This window comes from Petaurus breviceps, unplaced genomic scaffold, assembly GCF_028583685.1.
Source record: "Petaurus breviceps papuanus isolate PSGF00001 unplaced genomic scaffold, PetGlider_PUasm1.0 90784, whole genome shotgun sequence".
Lineage (NCBI taxonomy): Eukaryota > Metazoa > Chordata > Mammalia > Diprotodontia > Petauridae > Petaurus > Petaurus breviceps.
Genome location: NW_027187345.1, coordinates 6,426,888 through 6,454,555, shown reverse-complemented (window position 1 = coordinate 6,454,555; position 27,668 = coordinate 6,426,888). Strand labels below are relative to the sequence as shown.

Here is a 27,668-nt window from a genome sequence, read left to right as displayed (position 1 = left end):
TGTGGCCATTGACACTGTTGATCATCCTCTTCGTGATACACTCTCATCTCTTGTTTTTCATGACGCTGCACTCTCTCCTGGTTCTCCTGTTACCTGTCTGACTGCTTCTTCAGTCTCCTTTGCTGGATCTTCATCCAGGTCACACCCCCCTGTCTCCCTAGGCTCTGTCCTGGATTCTCTTTGCTTTTTTTTCTGTTCTATTCCACTCACTTCATTCTCTACACTATTTGTCAGCTCCTGTGGATTATCATCTCTATGCTAATATCCACTTATCTAGCCGTCACCTCTAGCCTTGAATCTACAACTACCTGTTGGACAACTCAAACTCAGCCTGTCCAAAACTGGCCTCACTCTCTTTCTCTTCGAGCCATCCCTTCTTTCTAACTTTCCTATTATTGCTGAGGGCACTACATTCTCCCAGTCACACAGGCTTGCAACCTCTGTGTCATCTTCCATTCCTTACTCTTTATCACAACCCTCCCCCCTACAATCCAATCTCTTGCAAGGACCTGTCAATTCTATCTTCAGAGTATGTTTTGTATATATACCACATTCCTTCTCTGATACGGCCAACACCCTTGTGCCAAGCCTTATCACCTCACACATTCTGGTTGGTCTCCCTGCTTCAATCTCAGCTTTTTCTACTCCATGTTCTTTTTTTTTTTTTTAAGCAATCGGGGTTAAGTAACTTGCTCAAGGTTACACGGCCAGTCATTTCTGGGTGTGGTGCTGAGTATCTGAGCCCGGGATTCGATCTCCAGGTCATCCTGACACTGAAGCCGGTGCTCTTACTCACTGAGCCACCTGGCCGCCCCTCTACTCCATCTTCTACTCAGGTCAAATTAATCTTCCTAAATCACAAGTTTGTCACACCCCAATGCACATCTCAGTAAATTTCAGTAACTTCCTATTCCCTCTAGGATCAAATATAAAATCTTCTGTTTGGCTTTTAAATTCCTTCTTAACCTGGTCTCTTCCTACCTTCCCAGTCTTCTTACACCTTATTATCCTTCATGTTCTCTATGATCCAGTGGTACTATATTCCTTGCTATGCCTTGTATAACACATACTTCATTCTCTCCATCCTTGACTTTTTCACTGAATGTCTTTCATTTCTGGAATTCTTTCTCCACTCATCTCCATCTCCTGGTTTTCTCTGACTTCTTTTAGGTCCCAGCTAAAATCCCACCTCTTTATCCCCCTCAATGATTATGCCTTCATTCTGGATTTATCTTATTTATCAATTTATGCTCTTTATGTCTTTTTTAGTACATAGACATTTTTGTTGTCTCCCCCATTAGTCTGTATGTTCCTTGAGAGGACAGACTGTCTTTTTGCCTTTCTTTGAATCCTCAACACTTAGTACAATGCTTGGCACATAGTAGCACTTAATGTTTGTTGACTTGCCTTTTCTTACTCATGATCACACAGCTTTCCTTACAACTTACTATCTATGTGACTGTAGACAAGATATACTAGCTATATGATGCTGGGCAAGTCAGTTAACATCACTGGGCCCCAGTTTCCTCATCTACAACATGAGGAAGTTGAACTCAATGAACTCTGAAACTGTGGTTTAAGAAAAAAAGTCCTCATCTCCTCCTCTTAAACTGTGTTTGAGTGCATGTCTCCTATGGCATTAGGTGTCTTGTCATAAGACAATACTGCTAATGGAGAGAGAGAAATCTCTTCTTCCTCTTGTACTTTGAAAGCAGCATGAGGAAAATGGTGAAGAGTAAATCTTTTAAAGAGCCATAATTTCCTCCCAGAGATGACTGATGCAGAGTGGGACCACTGTGTTCTTTTTCTAGGCCATGAGTGGCAGGGATAATCATCAGTAACCTATATACAATGGTCAGTGGCTTGTAATATTATCAAATTGTAAACACTCTTATCAGGTTGTTTTCTATAACTTCATTGTTTTCTCTTAATATGTTGTTTAGGAAATCTCCCCAATTCAAACAAAAGTGCTGTACTTCACCTCCTTTATCCTCTCTATTACATTAATTTTTTTTCCTAAGATTTGAATTATTTTTTCAGAATGAGATTTATAGGTGCTTTGCCTTCCTTTACTCAAACAATCTATACTAAGGGAAAAATGGACCACAAACTTCTATCACAAATTTGAATTTAGTTCACTTCTGTGAATATAGACCCATCCATTAGCTCTATTTTTTGTTTTCACAGAAACCAGGGGAAATGTGTGGAAGGGATGGTGGAGATCTTTGACATGTTGCTGGCTACATCTTCTCGCTTTCGAATGATGAATCTCCAGGGGGAAGAGTTTGTGTGCCTCAAGTCTATCATCTTACTTAATTCTGGTGAGTTGGTGATGGCAAATGGAGAATGAAAACTTTCAGGATGACAGCTATCTTTGTTGCATTTTTCAACCAGGCATAGTACACATACTTGAAGGGGGAAGTGGTATAAATTGAAAGAAGCAGCCAACTACTTCTTATCTGAATTGACTCAAAGAAATTGAAGTTGTACTAGTCAGATCCAAGGTGTCAAATAGGCATTGAAGTACCAAAGAAAACAGATTCCTTTTTGTCAGAAAGATTACTACCTTTTTCACCATCAACAAATGTTTTTATGGGCACACATCACATATACTTTTGCAAAGTGCAGAGTTGATGATCCCATTAGGAATGATGGACCATTGCTAGCTCTCAGTCATAAAGAGAGGAGCATATTTGAGAGTGACAACACTCTTGCTCAAAAATGACAGGATGAGAAGCATAGCTGGATTAGATATTGGACATTAGAAAGTACCAGACCTTAAAACACTGGAATGCAGTAAATTGGTCCAGCTAAAAGGAGTGTTTTTCATTTTGTCTATGGAGTCTAATTCCATGCTCCCCTCCTATTTATTCATTTTAGAAGGCTTAGCTAAGAGTGGAATCTGTTGTTGTTTTTTTTATGCTGAGGCTGGCTAATATCTAAAGAGTCACCCTAGGTCACACAGATGGAATCTACAGCACAACCCAAATTAATGTCTAGATTCTTCTCAAATCCTGATCTCTGGATACAAGCACTAGAAAGAATAACAGGCTCTAGAACATCAACCAGTAGTTATAAAGTATAATATAAAAAAATGGCCTATTGGTTATACATGTATCCCCTCCCACAAACACATCAGTAACGTTTTGCTTTGGGTTCCCTAAATCCTGAATCAATTAATTTTTTTTGTCCCATTTGCCAAAGCCTTTGTATCTCGTATGGATTTCATTCATAAAGCCATGGAGAATCTCTCCTATGTGACATCTTTTTTCATGTTTTATGTCTTCCTGATCAATATCAATCCCTTCCCATCTCCCCTGAGCCATTTTAGAATGGAGGCAAAATAATTTTCCACTTCTCACCGCCAATGCTAGTAGCCTACATTACTCAATGGTTATCATGGTAATCACATTCACTTATCAACTGATAAATGAAAATCTGTACTATTACCTTAAATTAATTACCATGAAATAAATACTGGACCAAAGTTACATGGGTAAAAAAAAAAAATCTAGTCTACACTAAGGAAGTGATTACCACTTGATTCAAGTTTATGGTTCCACTCACATACATTGTGCTTTTCATTTTGATCATTTGTCCTGCGTGCTGAAGGGTCCAGATCCCACAATTGCTTTTTAGTGGGATGAGAGTTCTGGGAGCAGTGCCATTCGGCTACAGTGCCAGGTCTTGAACCTGCTCCTTCTTAGATGGAGAGCCTGGCAAATACTGATAGGTTCTGAGTGGGCAATCTGGCTAACTTCAGTGAAAGCAGGTTTTTTCCAAGTATTGGGCTTTCTCTCTCCCTTCCCCTCCTTAACCAGGAAATAATACTCATATAGGAAGTGAAATTAGCCACGACTGCATAATCAATGCTAGCTTATGTTCCTGGTCTTGGGGAATCAAAAAGAATGGATCAAAATCAATCTAGTCTTTTGCCTGCACTGATGTTTTGTTTGCATGAAAGATTTTCCTTTCATTTTATTTTAATGCTGAATAAGAAGGTAAGTCATTTGTAATCAGCAGATAGAATTTTCTTGGTTTTGGAGCCTTGGAAAGTCTAAAACTTTTAAAGAACAATCCTTTACATTTTGTTTATTAAAAAGAAGACCCACATCAAAGAAATGCTCTGGTAAACTCAGAATCAGTGCCCGCAACCAGAGCTGGAATTAGTCCTGCCATTTCTTATACCAAGTAGGACTTTCTTCATTCTTGCTAGAGCTTTACTCAGTTATCTATTCATTGTCCATATCTTTGATGCAGCCCAGAGTAAAAGTTGGAGCACCTAAGAATTCCCCTTGCAGTCCTCCAGAGGGATTGTAAGCCTGCTTTTGAAATGTAATACACTGTTACATTAACAAGATTAAAAAAAAATCCCTGAGATACCAAGGAGACAGCTTGTCTTTCCTATCAAGGACAGTGCGGCTGTTTCACTAGCTCAATAACAAAACAGTATCTTTCTCTCCAGCCCTTTAGAAATGAAGTAAAGCTCACCAGCACAAAATTGAGCTGTGGCTTCAAAGAGCAGATTTTCTACTCAGAACTGCTCAGAATGCCTCATGCTGTTTCTTGAAAACCAAGGTCAAGGAGAATAAGTATCTGAATCACACAGGCAACTACATGGTGTGGGACCCCATTTGCAGAGGAAAGAGAACCTGTCAATGAAAGGTTGAGATAATTGTTATCAACATTGATTTTCTCACCTTCCGAAATGAAAAATTACAAAACCAAACAAAAACAATATCAAACAAATAAATAAAAAAACAAGGGAGACAATTAGGTCAAGGGTCTGATCCAGGAGCACAAAAGAATGGGAAACTGATGGATCTGAGGAATAGTCAGTGGTTTCTATAGACATACCTGGAGGAAACCACAAGGGAAAGGAAACAGGAAATTGGGGCCTGAACATGCTGCTGAACCACGCAAGACCTCAAAATGTAACAGGCTCAGATTTCTCCTTGAGTTGCCACTGTCTGAAATTTTCATTTTGTTTTATTTACATTGGCTCTAACTTTGGGTCAGAGGAGAAGAGATATCCTAGAATGCCTTCCCAGAAAGGCAAGAATGTCCCTCAAATCCCACTGCACTGGGGCTGGGTTTAATAGTCAAGGGAAGGTCCCATGATATTCATCATGGCTTGATTGTGCTATAGGGAAAATAATTTAATTCATTACCCCACTCCGAAAATCTAAGTTTTATACACCCAACCCTTCACTTTTCCACTTCATTCCAAAAGACAAAGTTTTCCTGATTAGGCCTGAGATATATTCTCTGATTTCTAGTAAGTAGGAAATTAACACCTCCTAAAATGGCCTATGATATTTTTAGATAGCTGTACTTGTTAGTCAATAAGTCAATTAATTAACAAGCATCTATTAAAGTCCTACTGTGTGTGAGGTGCTAGATGCAAAGACAAAAGTGAAATAGGCCCTGCCTTCATGGTGCTTACATTCTATCAAGGAAGACAACAGATACTTTCACAAGTTTATATGAGATATGCAAATTTTTAAAGGGTAATTTGGATGGGAGGAAGGTACTAGCTGCTTGGAGGATCAGGAAAGATCTTTTGTAGGAAGTGGTACTTGAGCTGGACTTTGAAGGAAACTAGGAATTTTAGGAGGTGGAGGAGAGGAGGAAGCATATTTTTCATATAGAGGATGGACTAGAGAAGGCACACAGAAATGGAGTGTCATGTCTGAGAAACAGCAAGAATGTTTGTTAGTCTGTACTGTAAAGTGTGTGAAGCAGAGAGATACATAAAATGAGAGGAAAGGAAATCGGAACCAAATTGTGAAAATTCAGCAAAAACTCAAGGAAGTGAGTTTCCATATGAACCTAGATGTAATAGGGAGCTGAAGACTTCTAATGGCACCCCTAAACTGGTCTCTTTGCATCTTCTGCATATTATTCCCAGTTATTGATTATATCCTCATATGACATGACTTTGAGTCCCCTAACCATCCTTATTACCCCCTTCCAGATACTTTCCAGATTATCAGTGTCTTTCCTAAAATTAGCATCTCGGACTCCAGCAGTGGTCTGATAAGGTCAGAGTCTGGTGGGACTTTTATTACCTCCCTACTCCTGAGTACCTCTGCCAGAAATAGACTAAGGTTAAGTTAGCTCTCTCTCTCTCTCTCTCTCTCTCTCTCTCTCTCTCTCTCTCTCTCTCTCTCTCTCTCTCTCTGTATGTGCATACATACAAATATATATACACATATATAAAAATGGTAAATATAGTAGTAAGAAAAAATTGTGGGCATAATTCCATATCTAGAAAATGAGGATATTACTTAGTATGACATCCGACAGATAGACACAACAGATGGCTACTTGCCAATCCCTAGGACTGGGGGAAGAAACAGACCTTCCTGGAGCTGAGCAGCCATGGTCTGAGCTGGAAAAAGAAAATGTAAACTGAAAAGCCAGTCCAGGTCTCCACCAGCATGCCAAGACTGAAAGGCTGAGATGGGCGAGAAGCCTGGTTTCTGGGCAAAGATTCAGAACTGAAGGAGTTTGGATAAGATTAGGAAGCCAGGGAGTTGACCATATATCTGATACAACCTGATTTCCCCAGACTTTGGTATTTTTATTATAGCAACTTGTTTTCTCTGGGAAGAACTACAAAGTCACCTATTGACAAGGCCACCTCCATTAAGTCATTGGCATGTCCACCATTCCCCCCCCTCCCCCCCCCCCCCCATAGCACCTCACTCTGCCTTGGTTTGATGTGGTTGTGGAAGGATTTATAAATTCTGGGACATAAACAGTCTGCACTGACTCCTTTGTCCTCTTCAAAGTTCCAAACCACAATCATTCTACAAAATGTTAGAATTACTCTCATCATATCCATAAGTCAGAGGTAGCCTGAAAAAAATGCTTGTCTTTCTGTAATTATGTATAGAGGTTCTGATCTTGAGTTTGATGCAGGAAAGACTGATAAAATATGGAATAAATGTGAAAGAAGGAGGACAAATCCAATTGGTAAGCCAATAGATGGATGGGGACTATGCCTGTGACCCTATCTGCCGATTCAAGGAATGGTCTTTGTCATGGAGGTAATAGGAGGATAGTTGAACTTGATACCCAGTTTAGAAGTGTTCCTTGAAAGGAAAACAATACTTAGGCAGCATGTTTGTGTTACACTCATGTGGCTTGTAGAGTGAGGCATAAGTTAGCCTTGTGTTCTCCCAGTTATTCAGTGATTATCTGGGAACTACAGGGCATAGGGATGATTAAAGGAAAAGTCCTCATTTGGAATCCATCATTCATGTAGAAGAGTGAATTCCAGGTAGTAGGGAAGCTTAATAGCAGGGGGTATAGCACAGAGATAATGTTCCTGGATTCAATTTGTGTACTCTTTATGCCTACCTCCCGGCCCTTCTCTTCTCCCTCTATATCATTTCACTTGGTGTTCTCATCAGCTCCCATGGACTAAAATACCATTTCTATGCTGGTAATTCTCAAATCTATCTTTTGCTATCCCAAATTTTCTGATGACTGCTAAACTTACATCTTCAACTACCTTTCAGACATCTCAAATTATATGTCCAGTAGACATCTTAAACTCAGTATATCCAAAAGAGAATTCATTATCTTTCTTCCTAAACTCTCACCACCTCCTACCTTCCCTATCACTATACAGGTCTATAGCATTATCCCAATCCTGCAGACTCTCAACCTAGGCGTCATCCTGGATTCCTCACTCTCTCTGTCATTTACCACCTCCAAACTGTCCCCCAAACCACCAATTTTGCCTTTGCAGTATCTCTCAAATATGACCCCTTGTCTCCTCTGATGCTGCTACCACTCCAATGCAGGACCTCATCACCTTTCCCCTTGATTATTTCAATAGCTTGACGGTGGGTCAGTTTACCTTATCTCTCCACTCAAATCCATTCTTCATTCAGCCACTGAAGTGATTTCTCTAAAATACAGGTCCAATTATGTCATCCCACCCCAAATTACTACTCAATAAACTCCAGTGTCTCCCTCTTGCCTCCAAGATCAAATATAAAATGTTCTGTTTAGCATTCAAAACCTTCATAAGGCCCCTCCTACCTTTCCAGTCTTCTTATACCTTACTCCCCTATACATACTGTTTGATTCAATGACTCTGGTCTCTGACTATTCCACAAACAAGACACTCCATCTCTTGACTCCAGACATTTTCTTTGACTGTCTCCCATGCCTGGAATGCTCTCCCTCTTCTACTCCAACAACAAATCTTCCTGGCTTCCTTTAAGCCCCAACTAAAATCCTGCCTTCTACAAGAAGCCTTCCCTAACCACTCTTAATTGCAGTTTTTCCCTCTTTCTTCCTATTTATAAATAAATTTTATAAACATAACTGTCCTATTTGCATATATTTGTTTGCATGCTGTCTCTTACATTAGATTTTAGGCTCCTTGGGGACAGGAATTATCTTTTGCCTCTTTTTGTATCCTTGTTGAGTAAATGATTTATTGGTGGAAAAGTGTATCTTTATTTGAAAGTTCATATATAGTATAGTCAAGAAAGGTGAAATATACTGGGTAGCCCAATCAGAAATGAGAGATAGAAGATGGTGAAGCCTTAAAGGACCTTCAGGAATAGATGAATAATCTTACTTCTTTGTTGGGAGTTCCAACACATAAGAAGAAGTGGTTAAGACACTGCCAAGATGGCATCATGGGATAGGGAAAGTTTATGATGAAACCTAGTGTTTCATTTAGGAACATCTAGGAACAGAGGGAGGTTGGCAGAGATTACAGCAGGCCTGCTTGCTAAACCATGCAGTCCCTGGACATTTTTTGAGGACTCAAAAAGTCATGGTTGACTCTTTATAAGACCTTTAGAAAGCTCCTTTTAATGAATGCTGGACTGTTTTGGCGCATATGGAAAACTGCCTATCTGAATTTGCTAGCAGGGAGACATAGATAGCATTAGAGTTGTAGAAATCTATCTCAGGACAACACTCTCTTGGGTGCAGGCATCTAACCATTTGAAAGGTAGTTAATGGAACTTGAGTTTTGCTCAAGTTTTGCTTTTGGATTATCTTGCTTTTTTTTGGATCATCATCTTGCTTTTGGATTAGCTCTATTATTTCCTATTGGGCTTAGTGACTCAAAAGTCCATGGTCAGGAAGGCCAGGGTGGCTGCTAAATTAGATGTTATCATTCAGATTTTTGAAACAGTGCATCTGTGCCCAGAATATTTTGTCCAGGAGTACAGAGAGTGGGTGGTGGAAAGAGAGATGGCTTTGAAGTCAGAGGGTCTAGATTACTTTGCCACTTGTATTTGTGTGACCTTGGATAGGTCACTTAATCTCTATGGGCCTCAGTTTTCTCACCCATAAAATGAAAGAGTTGGACTAGATGAATTCTAAGTTTCCTTCTAGTTTGAGAGCTACATTCCTTTAATACTATAAGTAATATAGTTGAACCTCATGAAAAATACTGCTCAATATATCTGGTGCTGATTGAGCTGCCAAGTACTTTGAAATTATTCTAGATTCTTAGAGTCAGAGTGAATAATAATGGAACACTACTAGGCAGCCAGGTGGTGTAGTAGATAGAGTTAGGAAGTTTTGAGTTTGAATATTATCTCAGACTAGCTGGATGACCCTGGCCAAGTCACTTAACTCCTCAGCATCATTTTCTTCATCTGTAAAATGAGGACAACATAACACTTACGTTGATAGTCCTTGCAAGGCAAACAAGGGTGAATTGGAGATTCAGAGAGAGGTGGTTGTTTAATGCTGAGACTTAAGGGTTGGGACAAGGATGAATAGTGGATTCTAGGAAACAGATTCAGAACTGGAAGAGTCTAAATGAGATTCAGAAGTTGAAATACAGGTATTTCAGTGGATAAAGTCTATGTTAAAATATAACAACAATAGCATTAATTTTTAGACAGTGCCTTTTGGTTTGAAAAGTGCTTTACAAACGTTGTAACATCTGATTGAGAACAACTGAGGTTAATTGAAAGCACTGCACTTTGTACCCATTATCACGAGTAAAATCCTGCCCGCTTTCCTTTTCCTATTCAGTTCTAGACCTAACTCATTGTCCATATAAGTAGGAACTGTCCAAGATATATGTATTGATGAATAAACTCAATGGGATAATTCCATCCAATTATATATTATGGGTAATAAATATTCTTCATCTACTTGGTTTTTCCTTTGTTGATGTCTGATCTTCTTTGAATGAATTTGGATCTTAGTGATGGGGTCCTAGAGTGACTTCTGGACCTCAGTGCAATGTTAACTGAAGACAGGAACATCTTTAAGAGTCTCCTACTTGCTGGGGCGGCCAGGTGGCTCAGCCAGTAAAATCACCGGCTCCAGTGTCGGGATGATCTGGGGATCAAATCCAGGCTCAGATACTTAGCACCACTCCCAGAAAGAACTGGCTGTGTAACCTTGAGCAAGTTACTTAACCCTGATTGCTTAAAAAAAAAAAAGGAGTCTCCTACTTGGATTTTGGGTCAAACAGTTTTTATGACAATGAAAAAAAAAACCCGAACCTCTTTGGCAAGCATGTGTTTCATATCTTCCTTGATTTTGATAATCAGCCACTCACTGAACATATTTATTTCCATGATTACTTGTATGTATTTATATGTGTATATATCTTGATTTATCTTAGCATTTACATAGAAACATCTTGTTTTAGAAGAGCCTATAAGAAAACCAAAGGACTCCATTGTGATTGTTAATGAGAATAATTCACCTTAAAACACCAGCTGATTTGCTCCTTTTCACATCTATTTGTTGGCCTCTTAGTTTCATGGCCATGCCTAATTTTTAAATCCCAAAGCTGGGGCCATTGTCTTTTCCTCATAGGAAATTCAACTCCCAATGAATGAAGTGGCAGTTCTCAGACTTTTGTGTATTTTTCCATTTTCCTTTAGTAATACAGCCAATCATATCATCTTGCTACCTGGCTGAAAACAAAGATACTGGGCTGATAAAATCTATTTTGGGTTTTTATTCATGTTCATGACAGGCCAGATTCTGGCAAAAAAGCATTTGTTTAATGTTTAATTATAACCAGCTTTCATCACAAAGAATATTTCCTCTCTCCAGAGTTGAACTTTTTGCCCTCCCTCTATATTATTAGACCAATTACTTAGAGCATTTATATTTTTAAGTTTTCATAATAAGGCAATGATTTTAAAAGCCCCTATATTTAGACCAAAGAACATTTTTAAAAGCACACTGACTATAAACACGGCTCAGCTGAGGCTCATCATCACTCATGGATAATGGTTAATTCTCATCAGTTTAAGGTTTCCAGCAGAAGCAGGGCTTAGAACATGCAAATGGGTATGTTGTAAGGTAAGACTGCTGTTGTTAGAGTGGAGAATTTTTAAAAATATATATTATCACTTGAGCTTTTTGTCACACCAAGCTTCCTATTCCAGGACAGAACTTCTTGTAGTTATTTTCTATTTAAATGGTACTTCATATTTATTAAACATTTCACAATCATTTTATTCTTCCTCCATGTCACAGCTCTATAAAAATTAAAACAGATACTCAAATCTTTGCTTTGCCAATTTACTCCATGATCTTAATCAAATCCTTGCTTTCAATTCTCAGCCTAGATTTCTTAACTTACTTTCCTTCTCCAGAAACTCTATGACAAACCCACTCTGATTTAGAATTAAGGTTTTAAAAAAAATGGTTTGAATGAGGCCTCCTACTGCCTGTGGTGGCTTGATGAGGTGGTTGATGAAGCCCCTTGCAACTCTGAAGTTCCCTGTTTCTGAAATTCTTTAGTACCAGCAATATGGTAGCCAGGCTTGAATTTATGAATGATTTATGAATTTGTGAAATGATCCCAACCCAACCCCTCATACCTTCTCTCTGAACTCCTTTAGTGTTGCTAAGGAATTTGGAAAGCCTTGGATATGGCCTCAGATGTCCTGGGTCATATTACATAGCTATTGCTTCCTGGAGGGGGTTTATGGTGGACATTGACTAAAGCAAGAATCTCATTGCTTTTGAAATGTTAAAAAATCTCTTTCACCTTGCTCAAATGAACAGAAACCCCATACTGTGAGACTAATAACTGGTATTTCTTCTTTAATCTAGAGAGCATTAATTAAGTGTGTGGCACTTTAACTACGTAGAAGGCAGTGTTGGGTTCTGTGAATATGAAGGCAAAATAAGACATCTTCTGTCCCCAGTAAGCTTATAGTCTAAAGAGGAATTTATAATCTACAATAGAATATAAACTCCTTGAGATTATTCATTGTTTATTTCTTCATCTTTGTATCCCCAATACCTAGTATATTGCCTGGCACATAGTAGGTTTTTAATTAGTGCTTGTTGATTAATCAATTGGTTTTGACAGATGAGCTAAATATGTTTCTGGGAGCAGAGCTACTGAAAGCGTGCTGAGTAGTTTCCAAATAGTGTCAGGTTCCTGATTTTCCCCATATCTTGATTAAAAACCACTTGGCTAATGGCTAAGCCCTTCTCTTATGTGTATTAGATTAATATTAGCTCTGTTTTTAAATTATAGAAGAAAGGTTAAGTAACCTAAAGCTTTACTTTAAAGTCAAAGTAGAGAATGACCATAAAGTTCACTGTCTTATTCCTTAAACCAGACATTCATATATACTCTTATCCTCAGCCTGGGGTCAGTTGACTATCAGTGGAAAGTGTTTCTCCATATACTGGTTGGTATACCTGCCCCCTGACAGATAAATCAGCTACTTCAGAACTGAATGGAACTGAACCATGAGTCAGAACCTAGAATGAACTGCACTGTTTTTATCAACTCTGATCTTAACTGAACATAAATAATACTTTTTATAACTTCCCCCACCTAAAAACTATCAGTAAATCACTCTAAACCAGAATAGAACTCGAGTATTTTCTAAAGCTACTAAAATGGTACATCAAAATAGCCTAGAACATTTTCTAAAACTATTATTTTATAACATCAAAATCATCACCAACCTAGGCCTGAAAGTCTATTTCATTTGCTTGGAATCTCTGCTGCTGCTATGACTCTCAAACTCACTGGCAAACTTTCTCTACATTTTTTGAAACTGGTTCCCTCTAGTAGTTACCAATATGCAATAGAAGGGAGAGGAGGAAGCAAAAAACATGACTTTCCTACCCTTTGTTTCCTCCCTCCTTCTACAGTAGTTCCATCACACACAAACCTCAATTTTTATCAGTCTGTGAAAAGTTTTCAGAGTCAATAGCATGAAAGGGGGACGTTTATAATATTATTATACTGTCAAAACATGCATAAAATCACTTTAACACAAATCATGAAGGTTCTACTGTTAGTCATTTCTAAGTCACCCTGTTAGAAGGGCCATTTGCTTTCCACTAATGGTTCATTAATATTTCAGGCTTTATGAGTGCCATGGTGGTCATAATGTAGTATCTGCATTTGAATCCTTAAGCAATATTCACAGGGATTGTGTTTTATTACTTTGTCAACAGCTCTCTTGATATAATTTTTATAAAGACTTTTTTTTACAAAAGGAAAGGAAAAAGAAACTTATAGGTTAAACAACTAAAAGTGAGTATCTTTTTAAACTTTATCTAGGATAGGATAACTTGGATCTTCAGGTTGTCCTTGGGATTTGGTTGGTTCTAACTCAGTAATGATCCTTTTTAAATAATGTAAATTTTTAAAAACTTATTTTTAACATTCTTTTTTTATTTTGAGTTCTAATCAGTAATGATCTAAGAAGCAGCTTTACATGCCCCTCAATAAACATCAAGCAATGCCCATGTCTGATTCCAAACATGATGGTAAAAAGTCTTGAAGGTTATAGATATAATATTTGATTTATTTTCCCATAGCAACACAAAAAAACAGATGGTGATAGGAGGAGGATCAAAATACCATATTACTGTTGCACAACCAGGGGCCAAAGGTACGCTGGTTTTGAAGACAGTGTTACTGCTAAAACAAGAGATTGGCTATAACCATTTGCAAGTTCTCCTAAACCTGAAACTAACAATTTCAGCAAAAGCAAAAACAATGGACCTCAGAAACTCAGAAAGCAAAATTATTCAGCCTCTTCACAGGTGAGACCTTATGCCCTATCATTTGGCTTTGGAAATGTGTCATTCCAATGGAGATCCCATGAGTGTTTCCATGGCTCTTGGGTTGGTCAACTTTTCTCTCAATATCTTGAATGAAATGATAAATTCCTCTGAAATCTTGAGTCCCTTAGGTTCTTTATTTTCCTTCATGGCTTCACTTTGTATTTTTTCCAAGCATCAGTCTTTATTTTTTTTTAATGTATAAAGAATATCCTATAAACTTAAAACAATTAGCTTCATAGGCTTTTTTTTTTTGTGGTTGTTGTTAATTTCACTTTTTACCTTCCTTGTTATTTTGTTTAGGGGCATTTTCAACTCAAATTTATCTGAAAGAACAAAAGGTCAAGAATATCAAGTAAATCAATAAAAAAGGTGGCCTAACCATACTAGATTCTAACTGTATTACAAAATAATCTGGTACTACTACTAATTATAGAGTACTGAATCAGTGGAATAGATAGGTGCACAATACACAAGAGTAAATAAGCAAAATAATCTAGTATTTGATAAACCCAAAGATCCAAGCTTTGGGGACAAAAATTCACTATTTGACAGCAATTGCTAAGAAAGCACTAAACCAGTTTGGCAGAAATTATGTATAAAATAGCATTGTGTACTATATACCAGGGTAAGGTTGAAATGGGTACATGACTTAGCATAAAGGGTGATATCATAAGCATCGAAAAATTTACCAGTCAGATCTATGGATAAAGGAAACATTTATGACCAAATAAGAGACAGAGAGGATCTCAGAAGTAAAATGTGTAACTTTTATAATATGAAATTAAAAAGATTTTGCATAGGGGCAGCCAGGTAGCACAGCGAGTAAGAGCACTGGCTCCAGTGTTGGGATGACCTGGGGATCAAATCTGGGCTCAGATACTTAGCACCACACCCAGAAATAATTGGCCATGTAACCTTGAGCAAGTTACTTAACCCTGATTGCTTAAAAAAAAAAGATTTTGCATAAGCAAACCCAATGCAGCCAAGATTAGAAGGAAAGAAGAAAACAGAAAAAAATATATTTTATAACAAGTTTCTCTGATAAAGGTCTCATTTCTCAAAAAATATAGGAAAATGAGTCAAATTTTTAGGAATATGAGTCATTTCCCAATCAGAGGATATAAACAGGAAATTTTTAGAAGAAATCAAAGCTATGTATAGTCATGTAAAAAAATGCTTCAAATCACTATTGATTAGAGAAATGCAAATTAAAACAACTCTGAGGTATTGTCTCTATGAACCTTTCAGATTAGCTAATATGACAGAAAGGAAAATGACAAATTTTGGAGGGGATATAGAGAAATTGGGACACTAATACAGTATTTGTAGCGTTGTGAACTGATACAACCTTCTGGAGAATAATATGAAACTATGTGCAAAGGATTATATACTACTAGGTCTGTACCCCAAATAGATTAAAGAAAAAGAAGCAGACATGTAAATGTGTGTGTGAGTGTATATATATATATATATATAATCAGCTCTTTTGTGGTGTCAAAGAATTGAAAAAAGGGGAGATAGCCATCAGTTGGTTGATGACTGAACAATTTATGGCATATAATCGTAATGAAATACTGTTGTGCAATAAGAAATGATGAGCAGAATGGTTTGAGAAAAACCTGGGAAGACTTACAAAAACTGATACAAGGTGAAGTAAATACAATCAGAACAATACTATACACATTAACAGCAATATTTTACTATGATCAATAGTGAATGACTTAGCTCTTTTGATTAATACAATGATCTAAGACAATTCTGAAGGACTTATGATGAAAGATTCTATCTACCTCCAGAGAGAGAACTGATGGAGCCTGAGTGATAATTGAAGCATAATTTTTTCACTTTCTTTATTTTTCTCACCTTTCCCCCCCAAGGTCTAATACAGAAATATATTTTGCATGATTTCACATGTATAATTGATATCACATTTCTTGCTTTCTTAATGGGTGGGGGAGGGGAAGAAGGGAGGGAGAGAATTTGAAACTCAAAATTTTTTTAAATGAATGGTAAAAATAAATACTTAAACTTAAAAAGACATAAATTATTTATGGCTTTGGAACCTCTTCTGTGATGATTTATCTACAATTCTGTTACTCCATAGTGCCTGCCAAAGCAACAAGTTACTCTGAGCAATTTCAAAGTGTCAACAGCATCACAAATGGCAATGGCATTATGAAAAGCGTAACTATGATGATGTCACTTCAACAATACTACTTCTTGGTATATAATTTCACCATATACCTCTTATTTTTATAGATTCAATGATCAATAAAATATTGGCAGTTATAAAAAGAGAAAGGATTTTAAGAGGTCCTACAGATATTTTCACCTTTCCTCCAAACTTACCAGTTCTAGAATCTAGGGGAAAGAACATTGCTAAGACTTTTCTTTAATATCTCTGTAGAAGTCCTTACATAACCTTTCCTTGATAATGCATTCTACTATTTCCCAAACTTTTTGGCTGGAAGTTCTTGGAATGCATGTTAAATAATACCTCAATCCTACCTGCTGCAAAGTCATGATTCTATACTCAGGGTGGGTTGAGATGAGCTAGTCACCACCAGTCAATCTATTATGATACTTCTTTGAATCTATTTAAAAAGTTATAGCTCATATTATAGCAGATATGTCTCAAGAAAATATGATATCTTGATGCACACTTATAACCAGTTAACACAAACAGACCCCTGTTGGTACAAAGAGAAGGGTTTTCATTCAGTTAGGCCAACTTTCAATTTTCTGCCCTTCTTCTTGGGGAAGGGGAAAGAACAGGGAAGTACTTATATAGGAGTTTAAGAGAGAGCCAGAAAGGAAACAACTTTTGTTTTCCCTTCCACCTAGAAATAGGAAACACCATCCAATGACTTCATGCTGATCCAGATAAATACTCTTCAGATTAACCAAGTTGTGCAACCAGGAGCTGTCTTCCAACTATTTATCTTCTGTAGATATGACTCAAATTTTCAAATGTCTCAGCCAGCCATGAAGAGACCAAGGAAGGCCAAAGAAAGGGTATTTCCCTCCCACTTTGCTTAGGTCATAAAGAGAAGCATTTGGACACAGATTTGTCCATGTTAACTTAATTGTTTTGTCCAATAAGATCATAAGGCCAAATTCTTTCATGTATGACAGATTTCAACCATGTGTTTGAACAGAAGATAATAAGCTAAGGTTTATTGCTGGTTATTACTAGGTAGGTTGCTGCTGCTCAAAAGTGTTAGTAGTGGTGGTGATGAGGAAGGACATTTAGGTGTCTATTCAAGATAATCAAATCACATTCTTAGCATATGAGACCAGTAAGGAGATATGTCTTCTGAGTCAGCTGGAGTAAAAAAAAAAAAGTATTATTTGGCTCTTAGAACCCTCAGTTGCTTTCAAGAAAAATTATTCCAAACTTATAAATGTCACTGAATCAGAAACATATGGTTTTGCAAGCAATCTGTGCAAGGAGGGTTTCAGGGAGTAAGTAATGGTGCCAGGCTGAAGAGGATGATCATGTCCCAGTGCTGCATTGTGGTAACAGTACTAATCTCTGATTTGAATCTCCATAGCTTCAAGACCCCTTAAAAGAGAGCCCAGAGCTCCCATGAACAAAAAACAACAATATGACAATATCTCATCTTCTAGGCTCAGGGCTGGGTCCAAAGATAGCTGCTTCACATTTCAGGTGAAGAGTCCCTAGGAAGCCTTAGTGTCAAAATCCCGCAAATCCCCCCCCCCCCCAGCTACTTCTTTCTTTGCTTATCCACCAACCCATTCAAAGGACAACAAATCAATTCCTGAAGGGTATGGAGCAATTTCTCTATATCATTTAGAAATAGTTGAATAAGTACCTGTGTTTCCCCCGATAATAAGACACTGTCTTATTATTTTTTTTAGACAGAAAAACACCAGAGGGCTTATTTTCAGGGGAGGGCTTATTTTAATGAACATTGACAGCAATTTTAATAAACAGGTAAATGTGAACAAAAAAATGTGCCAGCAAGCAAATCACTGGGGAAGAACAGGATGATGCGCTCACTGCTGCAACTCTGATTGGATGCAGCTCAGAGCGCGGTGTGCATTTCACGGGGGGGGGAGGGCGGTGCATACAGAGGGTACCTTAATGTAGCATATAGCGCAGGGGATCACCTTCACTACAGTAGCAATCTCAATAGGGCTTATTTTCGGGGGAGGGCTTATTTTAGAGGAATCTTACACAGTAAGGGGAGGGCTTATTTTTGGGATAGGTCTTATTATCGGGGAAACACGGTACCTTTGGATAACAGAAAACTGAAGTACTAGGTGGCTCTCTTCTTATCTTTTTGTCCTTTGAACTCATGGTTTACTTCTAAGTCAATTAGTGTTCTGAAATGAAAGATTAGCAAACCAAGAGATGACAGGGTAGTCTCAAGATCATGGTTCCTATGAGAAAAATCAAGTATTGCTGACTTTTGGGGAAAGGAAATATATCAGAAATAAATTACACATATGACCTTAGAACATCTCAAGTTAAAAAAAAAAAGATGATACAGTGGATAGAGTGCTGGGCCCGAGGTCAGGAAGATTAATCATCCTGAGTTCAAATCCAGCCTTAGACACTTATTAGCTAGGTTACCTTGGACAAATTTAATTCACCTTTATTTGCTTCAATTTGTTCATCTGTAAAATAATAGCACCTACCTCTCAGGGTTGTTGTGGGGCTGATATGAAATAATGATTATAAAGCACTTAGCACCTTGCCTCGTACAAACTTAGTACCATATAATTGTTATTTATGATGATGATCGTGATGACTACAGAGGGGGAAAATGTAGACCCCAAATTTTTATCAGATAAGAAGATGATATCTAATGTCAAGAAAGGAGGTGGCAGGGTTGTTGTAATAGTACGTGAAGGTTTTTTAGAGGTGCACGCGTGGAAAATCCTTCCCAACTTCATACTGGAGTCATAAACTACTTGGCTTCAATGAGGAAGAAATATGCCTCCATCTAGTTTTCTCTCCAGCTACCCTTTAGAGCTCACTCTAGTTTTAGCTTTAATCAAGCTAAAAATCCATCTCCATTACTTCTTTTTGCCACTACTCTTTTGAGGAGGAGTCAATATTATTTTAGAATGATACTATCTGAGTCATCTGCTTCAGGGCTAGCTAGACAACTAGAATTTTAGTTCTTTCTTTAATTTACTTTAGGGCTTCTGCCTAGGGGAAGAGGAAAAAGTGTTTTTAAGAAAGTGATAAGCCTTTGTTTCCACATCTTTCCTAACTCAAGGTTCTCAGACATTATTACTAATAGAATTATTGCCCATGCATTCCTCTTATCTCTTCCCTGCCTTAGGTAGGAGCTTTTTACCTGCTCAACATGTCCTACTGGAGATAGGTATAAATAAACAGTTTTCCATGTGCCCTCTCAGTTTTTATCTTCTTACTCCCCCCTGCCCCCAGTAACTAGGAGATTGTCTTGAAGTTTCCATGGGTCTCAGGAAAGCAGCACTTGGGGTAGGGACCTAACTGCTTTGTGGGCATTCCTGTTGTAATGTCAAAGGTCATGTCCCCAAGACCCTTGTAAAATATTGTGTAAACTTTGAAGTATATATGAATATACAGGATTGCTCCATGTCTGTTTGGTTCAGGCATATATTGCATCAAGTAGAAGGTATCTAAAGAGAGAAGTCAAAGAGGCAGATTAGTAGATATATTTTCATGGCAAAGATAAGAGAGTGGTTTGCCATTTCCTTCTCCAGTTCATTTTATAGATAAGGAAACTGAGGTAAACAAGGTTAAGTAACTTCCCAGGGTCACAAAGTTACTAAGTGTCTGAGGTCTGATTTGAACTCAGATCTTCCTAACTTCAGGCCAAGCACTCTATCTACTGTACCACCTAGCTGCCTGAGGGATGGGGAAATACCCTGGCAGACATCTCAGAGGTCTTCTAAAGAGTTTTTTTAGAACTTCCTCTTAAAGATTAGACAACTTCCCAACAGCCTTTATCTTGCTCAGATATTTACTATTCATGTCTAAAGCAACCACCACCTAGACCTGAGAATCCAGAGCATTCCTTTTGCAATGGCCCTTAGTTAAAGTAGTCACCAATGATACCAAAAACCCAATCTTGTACAGGGCATTCTCCTAGACAGTGGCTAACAACCTTTCATGAGCACATCTTGCTTTTTTATTCCTTGCTTGGTAAGTAATCAGAGGTCCATTGAACAGAATTATCTCTGTGGTTGCATTTCTCAAGGTATCTCATAGAGTTGTAGCATATTTGTGAGAAATGACTTATTAGAAAAGAGCCTACTAAGGCTTGGCTTTATTCTATTGAGTCAAGTGCTTCTTTATTTTTTTAATCAACCAACAAAAAACAGTGGGATTTTGCCTTGGCACTATTCACTTAACTGTTTGGAGTTTCTACTGAAGAGACCATTGATAAAAGCCTGCCTGTTCCCTTCTCCAATTTTTGTCAATGATACCTTTGATATACATATTCACACACAAACAAACATTTGAACAAACATTCAAAACTTTTATTGATATCCTCCCCTAAACAGCAAGCAATTTTTTTTTTTTTGCCTTTTGGAGGGCAATTGGGGTTAAGTAACTTGTCCAAGGTCACACGGCTAGTTTTTTTGTGTTAAGTGTCTGAGGCCGGAACTGAACTCAGGTCCTCCCAACTCCAGAGCTGCCGCTTTACTCACTGCTCCACCTAGCCGCCCCTAGCAAGCAATTTCTTATAATAAAGGATTTTTATAAAGGAAGTGAAAAAAGCATTTCAGCAACACTCAACTCATTCATTCATATTGTATGTATGCATATATATATGTGTGTGTGTGTGTGTGTATGTATATATATATATATATATACATATATATATATAAAACACATGTGTGTATATGTAATTGTCTTAAAAATGAGAAAGATAGTCTGTGGGATGATAGTTACTGATATTCTTTCTCTTTCTCGCTTTATGATATCCAAGGTCCCCCCCCCCCATATTTCTGGTCTCTTTCCCTCTGGTTCCTTCTTACTGATTTCTGATTTTGTTTTGTTTTTTTCAACTGATGATGTTTTAATCTTATGCCATCCTCCTCCATGGCATTTTGCAAACGAGTTTGCATTCTAAATTAATACTGTCGTTGGCTGTTTCTAAACTTGGCAAAAATTAGTGTTTGCTGGCTGAGGATTTTTCTGTATTCTTTTGGTGTGCTTATTTTCTTGGCTGCTTTACACAATAATAACTCACATTTACATAGAGTTATAAAGTTTGCAAACATCTCACAACCAATGAGGTAGGTAGTACAAGTGAAGATGTGGAAACTAAAGTTCTGAGAGGATGAACAACTTCCCCAAGGTAAAAAAAAACTAGTAAGTATCTGATGTGGGATTTGAACCCTGATCTGGTGATAGCAGCTAGGGGCAGCTAGGTGACTCAATGAATCAAGTACTAGGGCTGGAGTCAGAAAGGCTCATCTTTCCAAGTTCAAATCCAGCTTCAGGCACTTGCTAGCTGTGTGACCCTGGACAAGTCACTTAACCCTGTTTGCCTCAGTTTTCTTATCTGTAAAATAAGCTTGGAGAAGGAAATGCTAACCACTCTAGTACCTTTGCCAAGAAAACCTCAAATGGGGTCCTGAAGAGTTGGATACAACTGAAAAAGACTTATTAACAACTATTAGTGATACCTTTCACATACATTTATCTTCTAAGAGAAATAATGATAATCAGAATTATTGTACAAGATGTCCTAAAAGTCTTAGTACTGTCTTATATTTTAATAAATTTCTAAGTATAAATGCTAAAAATTTACAAAAACAATTTTTGAAATGTTAATTATTTAATATTAAAATATTGCTGTTTCTTATTAAAAGTTAAATATAAACATCATCTTATATTATTACATTGCTCTCTCTTGCCAACTTTTGAACTTTGTAAAATTTTTCATCAGTTGCTGCTCAGTGATTGAAAAGATTGCATTTGTGAATCCTAGCCTTCAGATTATTGCAAGAATGTGGTTTTGATGCATCCACAACTATGTTGACATGAACCCACTAGAAAAAAACTAATGGAGGGGGCAGCTAGGTGGCACAGTGAATAGAGCACTGGCCCTGGAGTCAGGAGGACCTGAGTTCAAATCTGGCCTCAGACACTTAATACAAAAACTAGCCATGTGACCTTGGGCAGGTCACTTAACCCCAATTGCCCTCCCCCCAAAAAAGAAAAAAAAACTAATGGAGATAGGTCAGGTGATCGAGCTAGCCAAGCAAGAGGACCTCTTCTACCAATCCATTCGTCTGAGAAAGTGTCATCTAGAAACTGTTATATATACAATGAATGTTACTAGTATGCCCTGTATTGTTTGAAAATAAGTTTCTCAAAATTCATAAAATTAAATAAATATAAACGTAATTTAAATCTCAAAACTTAAAATTACACTAGGAATTTTGGGTTGTTAGATATATCTATATATACTTTTTCTATTTAACTTTTCTCACCATCAGTGCCTTTTTCAATAGGTCAGGTTGACGTTCTTGCCCTTGTAGATAGTGTGTTCTTCTTAGTTTTATTCTTCATCTTATATGATATAGATTTTTACTTTTGTTCATTAACTAGCATCCATAGTCTGATTGCACATGGTAGCTAATTCTGATATGACTCCCACATTAGGAACCAGTTGCTTCCTAAGTGTTAAAGCAAGGTCAATTTCACATGCCTCCAGTGGATTGGTGTGGGGTGGGGTGAGGGTGATGTGATTTGGTGTTTGTCATGCCAGACCTTTCCAACTGTTTCTGAAAAATAATTTTTTAAATATGTAGAGCATGAAGTTTTGGTACAGTCTGTAATAAATCAATAAGCACTTATTAAACACTGTGTCAGTCACTATTCTAGGTGCTAGAGATTAATAAAAAAGGAAAGGAAAGGAAAGAAAAAGACTTGGTCCCTGCATGTAATGAGTATGCATTATTTCAGAAGAAATACACATACACACATAAATACAAAGTATATTTAAAGTAAATACAAGGTAAGTTTGGTGGCAGTAATACACCAGTAACAAAAGGATCAGGACAGGCTGTTGAAGATGTAAACACTGGCTCTGAGTTCCAAAGGGAGCTAGAGATTGTAAGAGGTTTGGGAGGAGAAGTCAATAACAAGATTAGAGGATAGACCTATGCAAAAACTCAGAAATGGGATGTGGAATGTTGTATATGAGATAGATAAATATCATATGATATAATATTGTATCATGAAGTAGGCTAATTTGTAATACTAATATTGTAACATAGAATATGTTAGTGGAAAGAATGTTAAATAAGCCTGGAAATGAAGGCTGAATCCAGATTGTTAAGGGTTTTACCTCTTTCATTTCTCATACCTGAACTATATTGTCTGACACACTTTCTGCCACCCTTCTCTGTACCCAGCTTAGAATGTCAGAATCACTGTGTATCAGCTTTGATTTAGATGATTTCATCAAATTCTGTATCTCTTCATCTTTTGCAACAGAAGCTGACACATAATTCACAGAGATCTTCATAGGAGTCTTTTTCGTTATACTTATCACATACATTGTAAGATGAGATGACCAATGTCCTCTGACATACGGCAACATTTTGACCTAATATGCACCATAAAACAAATACTACCAGCTCCCCCTCTTAGTGAAGAATCTATTAGTCATCCTTCCACTTTTCTGAAACTTCCTTTTGTTTCTTGGTTTCATTTATCACAAGAATGTCCATATTGATGTACTACAATTGTTCCATTAATATTTCATTTTTCCTGTCTTTAAAAATATTGTTGCATTGGATGTACCAACCATGAAGTTAATATTCTTTGAACTATATGATTTTTAATGCCCACTGACCCCTTTCCTACCACTCTACCACTGACTTTGAGTCATGACAGATTAAGCTCATTTTCTTTTGTGACAGATCTCTTGTTGAGTACCATAGTTTAGAGGACTGGAGATGTTTGACTAGATGACTATCATGCTATTTTTTGGATAAGATAGAGAGAAGTGGGCTAGGTAATGATACAGTTAATTGGATTCAGAACTAGTTGAAGAGCCTGGCCCCAAGAAAAATCACTGGTGGTTCCATGTCATCTTGGAAGAAAGGTTTCTAGTATAGGGTACGATTTATTATGTTTACCAGTGATATGGATGAAGGGATAGGTGACATGCATATCAGATTTCTAGGTGGCAGAACATTAAATGATGGAATTAGGATTTTCAAAATTCTTGATGATTTCACATGTTGGGCCAATCTGATTTTTGAGCCAACCACTCAATCTCTGTGGGTCTAATTTTCTTTATTTGTAAGATAAGGGATTTGGGCTTGGACAATTTTGGAGAGGTCTTCTAGATCCAAAGCTATAATTCTGAAATTAATTTGAATAGGAGTAACTGTAAGGAATTATACTTGGGTTCAACAAATCAGCTTTACAAGAATGAGATTTGGGAGACATTGCTAGACAGGAGTTGATTTGAAAAAGATCAGTGGTATCAGTGGACTGTAAGGTCAGAATAAGTAAAGCATGTAGTTACTCAACAAAAGCAAGTTTGTAGAATTTTTTTTTTTGCCTTTTGAAGGGAGAAGGTTGGGTTAAGTTGGGGTTAAGTGACTTGCCCAAGGTCACACAGCTAGTAAGTGTTAAGTGTCTGAGGTCAGATCTGAACTCAGGTCCTCCTGATTCCCCCAGGGCCAGTGCTCTATTTACTGCACTACCTAGCTGCCCCAAGATTGCAGAATTTTAAACAATTAAAAGACACTTAATGTACCAACTAGGAAGGGGATAGTTCTATTTTGTCCTTTTCTGGTCAGTTCACACCTGAAAAATTCTGTTCCATTCTGGTAATCACATTTTAGGAAGGACACTGAAAAGCTGATGAAAGTCAGAGAAAGGTGACCTGGATGGTAAAGAGCCTCAAGTTTACATTATACATATCTTATACAAGGATTGTTTGAAGGACCTGGTGATGTTTGAACTAGGAAAGAGAGTGGTTAGGGGTATGAAAACTTATTTCAAGTATTTGATGAAGTGATATATGAAGAGGGGCTTAGATTTGTACTCCTTGGTACCAGAGGATAGTACTAGGAAAAAAGGTTGGGAGTTGCAGAGTGGCAGAATTAGACTTAATATAAAGAAAAATTTCTTCCTAATGTTTATAGTGACATAAAAGAGAAACTGGTGACCTTGGATGTTAATGAATAGTTCACCATCACTAGAAGTCTTCCCAAAAAAGCCTAGGCAGCCACTTGCTGGGTATTTTATAGAAGGGATTCTTGCTTAGGTATTGCTTGAACCAGATGATCTCTGAGGTCACTAACAATTCTGAGATTCTGTGACTGTGAAGGAGAAGACTTTCACTTTTTAATAGATTACCACAGGGGTGGCTAGGTGGCGCAGTGAATAGAGTGCTGGCCCTGGAGTCAGGAGGACCTGAGTTCAAATCCGACCTCAGACACTTAACACTTACTAGCCCTGTGACCTTGGGCAAGTCACTTAACTCCAATTGCCTAGCCTTCCCCTCTCTGAAAAGAAAAAAAATAGACTACCACAACCAGAAAATAATAACAGCCTAATTTCCCACCTACTTATGAATGATTCTCTCCATATTTAGCTTGGTTGGGTTTCATACAACAAACTTAATCTGGTGTTGTATCATGACTTTGTAGCTTAGAAGACCTTGTCAGAGCCTGTAACCTTTGAGAATCAATTAGGGTGACCTCCACACCAACAACAGGAATCTGAGGAGGAATTTTTGGAGAGCAGTTAAGTACTTTATGAGGTGCATAACCATCCCACGATCCAAGTGTAATATATACATTCCTTCCCACCCCTACATGCCTTTAGACTTTGAGTAACAATTCTGCTCTCTTTAATGGTTCAGAAAAGAGAGAGAAAGCAAGAGACTAGGATCATTTCCATTTGGGAGGTCCATGTGGTTTCACTCCATGTTAATGTCCACCAGACCTTGTCCTCTAGAACCAATAGATTGTTTCCAAATCTCTCTGCTCTGGCTGCGATATTCAAGATATGTCAAAGCTCAGGCATGTCAGCAATAGGTCAAAAGTGGATAATGACATGCAGATTTTTTTCCCTCCTGTTTTAGAACTTGAGCAGCCTTCTAAGTTGCCAAAGCTGGTTTTGATGTTTGAATATTTCTTAAGACGCTCACTGTCTAAGGGCTGGCATCAGTGCTGGGAGGAATAGCTGTGTAAGGATCCAGGGAAGGTGAAACATCTGAAGCATGGAAATTTCCAGAAGCCTGTTTTGCTTTTATTCATTAGCACTGGCAGAGTACCTGTAGCATTCTGGGAATTTGGATGATTTGATTGTTTCTTCAAATTGGCTCCTTGGGATTGAGGGTGGCAAAGGGGTACAACTGGTTAGCTTTTTCTGCCAGACAGCAAAAAAGAAATGTGATAGCTGCTTTCAAAAAGAGTAAAGAAGGTAGATTTTGTTACAAGTATATTTATGAGGCATGGAAATATCTTCTGATAAGAACAAGTTGATGATAACAATCTCAACTAATATTTCAATAGCATTTAAGTTTGCAAAGCACTTTTTACACATATTATCACTTGATCGTCATGATGACCTTGTGAGGTTAAGAAGCTATACTTGTGTCAGACTGGGGCAACAAAAATGGGCCTTTTTCCTGTGAATGTCTGAATTTGATGAGTCAGTGAAAAAATGCTATTTTTCCAAAATACAGAGGCTATTCCTTAAACACTATCACTTTAAAATAAATATAAAATGACAACTGGATAGGTAGGTAGTAAATATCCTATTGAAACACATGAGTAAATCCATAGAAGGTTGGAAACATAAATGAATGAATGGAGGAAGGGAGGGATAGACAAAGAGACCAACAGAGAAACAGTGTAGGCTCTATGGCCAGGGAAGGACAAGACTCATCTGAGCAAGAGAAAACTCCAGTGTCAAAAAGAGCAGCGCCAAGGCCTGCATTTCCATTGAAAGGAAGCACTATGAAATGTTAGCACTCAGAATATTCAAGTCAGTACCATGGACTACAGAGTACTGAGATTAAGGGTAAACAAATAAAAGGAACCACTTCTAATAGCTTCCAAGCAATTTTATGGGAGTAAAACAGCCTTGGACTGAGTTCAAATTCTGCCTTTTCCACTATTTAGTTATCATTTGGCAAGCTACTTTTAACTATGAGTCTCAGTTTTGTTGACTGTAAAAATCAGTTCAACAAAGCTCACATTAAACACCAGGTCTAAGCAAAGCATTATGAAATAGTAGCTCAGGTTAATAGACTATGTTGGATACAAAGGTAAAAAACTACAGATTCTGACTTCAAAGAACTAATAATATTGTGGTTAGTATACCATGTGCAAATAAATAAATGGACAAATAAATAAATCAGACTCCTCCAAGGGTGTGATAGGACCAGAGAAAGTCAGTGTGGCATTATGTATATGGTGCTAATATTAGAGTAAGGAAGACCTGAATTTAAATCTCATCTTAAACATTAAGTAGTTGTGTGAGTAGGGGCAAGTCATAACATCTCTGAGTCTTAGTTTTCTCATCTATAAAATGAACATAATAATCAGTGAAGATTATAGCTACCCTCATTAGATCCTACCATTCTTCTAAA

At 37.6% G+C, this 27,668-nt stretch overlaps 1 protein-coding gene across 4 annotated transcripts in view; it reads left to right on the top strand.

Moving 5' to 3' along the window:
• ESR1 (estrogen receptor 1) overlaps nt 1–27,668 on the top strand; it is a 376,096-nt gene that overhangs the window by 330,623 nt on the left and 17,805 nt on the right. For all 4 annotated transcript variants that reach the window (XM_069069659.1, XM_069069658.1, XM_069069660.1 and 1 more), the window contains one exon: nt 2,188–2,321. In XM_069069659.1, coding sequence (XP_068925760.1) covers nt 2,188–2,321 — 134 coding nt within the window. The remainder of the gene's footprint in view (nt 1–2,187; nt 2,322–27,668) is intronic.